The sequence below is a fragment of the Lolium rigidum genome, chromosome 2 (genome assembly GCF_022539505.1).
Source record: "Lolium rigidum isolate FL_2022 chromosome 2, APGP_CSIRO_Lrig_0.1, whole genome shotgun sequence".
NCBI lineage: Eukaryota > Viridiplantae > Streptophyta > Magnoliopsida > Poales > Poaceae > Lolium > Lolium rigidum.
In genome coordinates, this window is record NC_061509.1 from 118,228,773 (window position 1) to 118,234,772 (window position 6,000).

At 42.1% G+C, this 6,000-nt stretch overlaps 1 protein-coding gene across 1 annotated transcript in view; it reads right to left on the reverse strand.

The window, feature by feature from the left end:
* LOC124692276 overlaps positions 1-4,777 on the reverse strand; it is a 59,782-nt gene extending 55,005 nt beyond the window's left edge. Inside the window, exons 1-3 of the mRNA XM_047225615.1 lie at positions 4,662-4,777; positions 3,917-3,998; positions 454-557 (exon numbers count right to left, since the gene is read on the reverse strand). Coding sequence (XP_047081571.1) covers positions 454-557; positions 3,917-3,998; positions 4,662-4,676 — 201 coding nt within the window. The 5' untranslated portion in view covers positions 4,677-4,777. The remainder of the gene's footprint in view (positions 1-453; positions 558-3,916; positions 3,999-4,661) is intronic.
* Positions 4,778-6,000: the final 1,223 nt, after the last annotated feature.

Sequence of the window (6,000 nt, forward strand, 5' to 3'; positions counted from 1 at the left end):
TACAAAGTTCCTGAACACATTTCAACTATATAGTACAAAGGCTGACTACAGCAGTAGCTAAACAGTAAGCAACTACCCCCTCCGTATCACAAAACATTGACGTTTTGGACCTTGACATGGTCTTCAAGATGTAACTTTGACCACTAATTTCTGTTGTAATATATGTATAAAAACCAAGAATAAGATTCTACAAGCACAATTAGAGATAAAGCTATACATAGGATTTTCAATTTTCCAATCTAAATAATTAAAATGACACCCGTAGTCATAGTTTTAAATGTTTGTCCAAACATAATGTAAAAAAACAATACTATGCCACGAATGCTCAAGGAAATATTAGATGTGTTAGATGTGTAATGTAATGTAAAAAAATGTATCTACAAAATTTTAGATGTGTTAGATGTGTTAGCCAAAAATAAACCGGTTTCACAATACAAAAACAAACAAAAATACCTTCAACGTTATGGTGCCAACAAACCCAGCTTTCACTGTTACAGGAAGCCGAAGAGAATTGAGTGCTTCAGCCTTCAGTTTCAAGTCTTTAAGAACAACATCACCTATTCACAGAGAAATCCACGCAGTGACTAAAGCAATACATAAAGTGGTAGTGCAACAACTCAGTTATGTGCTGAAATTTGCAACAAAGAGTAAACCTGAGGCAGAATTGTTTCAGTCAATACATGCAATGCACACAAACAATAGCATAACAGAGCTAGAAGATACTTAGGCCCCATCTGTGGTGTTTGGATCCAATGAATACTACGGTATTTGTGGTGTTTGGATCCAATGAATACTACGGTTGGTAGCAAAGTATTTTTGAAGTATTTTAGCAATACTACAGTTCCTTAAAATACCACAGTTTAAAATACTTTGATGTGTTTGGCTGTAACTAAAGACTGGTATTAATAATTCATTATCTCTGAAAATATGCTATTTTTGAAGTATTGGAAGAACAACTCCGGACCTCTTTTTCCAATACTGAAATATTGCTATGCCAGGCAGTCAAATACTATGGTTTTGTAATACTTCAGTTTTAGAAAAACTTTGTTGCCAAACTAGGCCTAAAGTATTCTCCAAAACTGCATTTTTTTGCCGTACTGAAAACTTTAGGCTGCGTTTGGTAGCAAAGTTTTTTTTTAAGTATTTGAGCAATACCACAGTTTTCAAAAATACTACAGTTTCAAATACTTTGATGTGTTTGGCTATGACTAAAAATTGCAGTATTAATACTTTAGCATCCTTCAAACTGTAGTATTTTTGAAGTATTAAATGAACAGGGTCGGACCACTTTTTTCTGAAACGGAGAACAATGAAAACGTTCCCGCTGATGCAATCGTTCCTTAGTTTATGCATGCTTGCATGGAATCTGGTACCTCTGATGCCCTTTACTATACCTCACAATATTTTGTATTACAAGTACAAACGTATTTCAAGTCTTTTGCTTGAAGCACTATTTTGATTTTTCTTGCCGAAGTATATAATGTTCACAGGTTCCAACATTCATTACTTGTTCCAGGTAGCTAGCTAGGACTAAGGTTCGAATGCTTCAGCAACTGACGCAATAACCATGTGTAGACGTCTGATGGTCAAACGTGAATCAAAGGGACAGTAAAACAACACCTGCCAAACACCTTGTAGTTTTTGCCGAAAATGAAAAATACTACGGTATCATGAAAGTGCAGTATTTTTGTCCATTCACATAAATACTTTAGTTTTACAGTACTTCAGTTTTAGAGAAACTTTGTTGCCAAACTAAGCCTTAGCCTGACCTATTTTTTTCTAAACTGAAGTATTTTCTATAACTGCAGTATTGCTTTGCCAGGCACTTAAATACTTCGTTTTTGGAATACTATGGTTTTAATAAAATGGAGCTCCCAAATGGAGCCTAACATATATGTCAGGTGTCCATAGCAGGAAGCTACATGCATCTGTGCATTTGTTGATACATGATACCATGCACCATGAATCATGTACAATGAGTTGCCCCAAACCTTGTCACTGACTGGTGATTACACCCCTACAGATTATGTTGTGCCAAACTGTAGAGGTTTGGTCTCACTGTGTCACCATGGATACCATGCAACATCTCTCAAGGCCAGCTGCAGTGACTGAAAGGAGAAAAGGACCTACCAGCTACCAATGGTTGGTGACACTGGCTCAGGGTGCATGCGCCTCGGCAAAGAAAATCAATGCTCAAATACATTACTAAGGACTGTCCGCATCAAGATGCCAAAAGCAAGCTCTGCTAGGCATATACGGAGAAAATTGTGTTTGCTGTGATGTTCTCTGAATGGAAAAATTGGTCACTTGATTTTATCAACTGTTCTGATCTAATGGATTTAAGATGTATTTTCGGCATTGCAATGGCTTCCCAAAAGCACGTTCGGCATACTATTTCCTTGTTAACTGATTGTCAACTTTCCCCTTGGTCCTTAGAGTCGTAACAGATATATTTTACTAGAAGTCGCTTTCTCCATAACTGCCAAAGTCCAGAGTTAAGAGCACAGCAAAAAATACCGAACACCTTAAGCTTATGTGCTAGACCAGCGTATAGAATTGGCATAACCAAAATAGGTGTTAGGCCACGTACAATGGGAGTGCTTAGAGAGGTGCTTACAAAAATAAACCGAACTTTTTCTTAAGCACCAATGCTTATTTCAATAGGAGAGGTGCCTAGTTAGAAAATCTGCCTTGTATAAATAAGCACTAGTGCTTATGCGAAAACCTGTTTATTTTTCTATGCACCTCCCTAAGCACCTGGCATTGTACATGCCCTTATTTAGGCATTCGCAGTTTAACACAGCTGCAAAGGTTACAAGTACCATGTAAGAATATGTACATCATACTTTAACATTATAGGTAGTTAATAGACATCTTTCCATTATCAGACCGCTCCTAATATGCAAGCGGTAGCAGGATTTTGCACCTGCACAGCACCATCCAGAACAAATTCTGTTCGCCTTCTACAGTGGCGGAGCTTGAAGAATAACCATGGGCGGGCCAACTTACAACAAAACCTAAAAAAAAATGTTCTCAAACGTACCACTTCTTTAACGCCCTTCCCATTGTTGTTACAATTTGTAAAATTAAATAATAAATTCCGAGAGATTCCATGTTGTTAAATTGCTAACTAACAATTTACGAAAAGAAAGAGAAGTACCGAGCATGTAAATTGTACATGAGTATGAGACCTGCCGGTTACTGGACTTCTGGCCGGTGCAACCCCGTGAGGTGCAGCCGTACTGTGGCTGTAGCGATCTCCTGGCCGTCCCGTGGCTGTGGGCGGCAGCGCGGAGTAGCTGCCTCTTGTATCACCCTGCTCCACAGATTCTACCCAATTTTCTCTTGTTTGTAAATTTTGTATATGCCTAAATCGCTAAAACCAGCAGTGGGCGAGGCGCTTTCCATGATCATCGCTTCTGTCTATCGAGAGAAACTTAACGAACTAGAGTAGGAGACAGTCGATCTAAAGAAAAGAGAGTAGGAGAGACAGCCTGGAAGAAAGCATTGCGGGCTAGCCAATGTGTGCTCATGGGCTGCGCTGCGGATGCATAGAAGTCAATATTTTTTTGCCAAAAACCTGGGCAGGCCACGGCCCAGGTTGGCCCCAACGAAGCTCCGCCAGTGCTTCTACTCGAACATAATTAAACCCAATGTCAAAAAAAAAAATACATTATCCGTTCTCAAACAAAAATAATACAGTATCCTAGCTCTTTTAATATATCAATAAGCACAATAGTTGTTTTAATGCTCCTTGAATGTAGTTGAGTTTAAAAGTTTGGTCTGGTTATTCCAACACACGGGAAGTCAAAAAATATTCATACACTATTGACTTAGCTGGCATCAGCATTGCAGTTTGTAACGCAAGCATGTGATGATGGTGGGGACAAAAGAACATGGTCAGAAATAAGCATACCTTTCCAGACACTTATTCTAAGCGCCTCAACAGAAAGTCCTTCAACATATTCACCCAAATATTTGCGAAGTAAATACAGCACCTGCAATTGAACATGTGAATTCCTTCATGCCTCAGAGCACAAGTGCTATTACAAAGGATGAAACTCTGTGAATAAGGAACTAGTTATGGTTTAGAAATCCGTGATTAAAATAAAATTTTGTGAACAAAACTATTGTGTTTATGTTCTGCTTTGCATATTTTCCCACTCGGAATGTTACAATTTTATCTAATGTTAGATCATACAAGGACTTGATCATTCCGTATGCAACGTGTGCTGCAGATAGCTGTGGAAAGTGTGCAGAATCAGCAGGACATTCATCAATGTGACAACTCTATGTCTAGAAGGTAGTTGAAAATGCTGGTATGTCATTTTTCAATACCCTTAGTGAATAGTATCCCTTGTTTGTAATCACCCACGCATGAAGTGAGGATCGTGACATGAATTGACTGTAGAACCTCATAGAACTGCTGTCCCGTTGAGTTTTCACCGAGGACTCCACATGCAACCCATCCCGCCGAAAGTCCCCATAGCTACGCACCAATTGTACCAAACGACCAGCAGCGCGATCGCCACCAAACGATCTCTGCTGCGACAAGCGATTCGCTAACCCCCCGATGGAATCCAAACACAAACCACCACCGCTCGATCATGCAGTATAGGTCCTAATCGAGCGAAATGGGAGGATGGAGATAGAGAACATACGTGGCCCTCGAACATGGCGTAAGCCGACGATGGATCGACCGACGGCCGGGTCCGAGAAGGTGGGATGGGGGCACCCTAGAGCGAGGGAGCGCGCAGGAATCCGTTGCCTCCGCGCGCCCGGCGGGGCGAGGGGGCTAGGGTTCCGGGAAGAGCAGGGGAGGCGCGCGGTGGCTAGAAAGACAGCGACGGTGAGGAGGAGGAGGAGGAGGATGCGGCGGAGCGGTGAGAGTGGTGGGGTGAGATAGGGCCGGCACGGGACGCTGGCCGGTGGGGTCTCCCTTTTTGCCTGGGTTCGAGTTCGAGCCGCCCGAGGGCAAGGACGCTTCAGCCCGGTCAACGTGGAGTGCGGGGAAGCCAGTCGCCAGAGGCGCACGGGGGTACGTGTAAATCTGCCGCTGAGTATCCCTTGCCACATCCAAATCCATATCCCTATTTTTTTAATACTAGCCTAGGAAACATACCGTCTGACTTTAGAGGCAAGAGTATTTACGGATGTGCTACTGATACGTCTCAAATGTATCTATAATTTTCTATGTTTCATGCTTGTTTTACACCAATTCATATGTGTTTTATTTATACTTCGTTGCACTTTTACATGATTTCCGGCACTAACTATTAACAAGATGCCACAGTGCAAGTTCTTTGTTCTCTGCTGTTTTTGTATTTCAGAAAAATTGTACATGACATATTCTCGGAATTGGACGAAACAAAAGCCGAAGTCAATATTTTACCGAAGCGAAGACGAAGTCTGGAGGGGGACGAAGAGGCGCACCAGGGCGACCACACCAACCCTAGGCGCGACCTAGGGATGGCCCGCGCCAAGGCATGGTGTGGGCCCCCCAGGCGCCCAACCGACCTCAATCCTTCGCCTATTTATACATCTTCTCGGAAAACCCTAGATACCTGAGCCTCCATCCACGAAAAGTTTCGTCGTGGCCGCCATCGCCAAACCCATCTCGGGGGTTCTGAAGCTCTTCCCGGCACCCTGCCGGAGGGGAAAATCATCGCCGGAGGCATCTACATCGCCATGCACGCCTCCGAAGTGATGCGTTAGTAGTTCATCCCTGAACTATGGGTCCATAGCAGTAGCTAGATGGTTGTCTTCTCCACCATGTGCTTCATGTATGGATCTTGTGAGTTGTCATACATGATCAAGATCATATTTATGTAATCCTCTATGTTTGGTTTGCTGGGATCCGATGAACGTTGAATACTATGTTGAGATTGATTGTATATTCATGTCATATGTTATTTGTGATCTTGCATGCTCTCCGTTGCTAGTAGAAACTCTGGACAAGTAGATACTTGTGACTCCAAGAGGGGGTATTTATGCTCGATA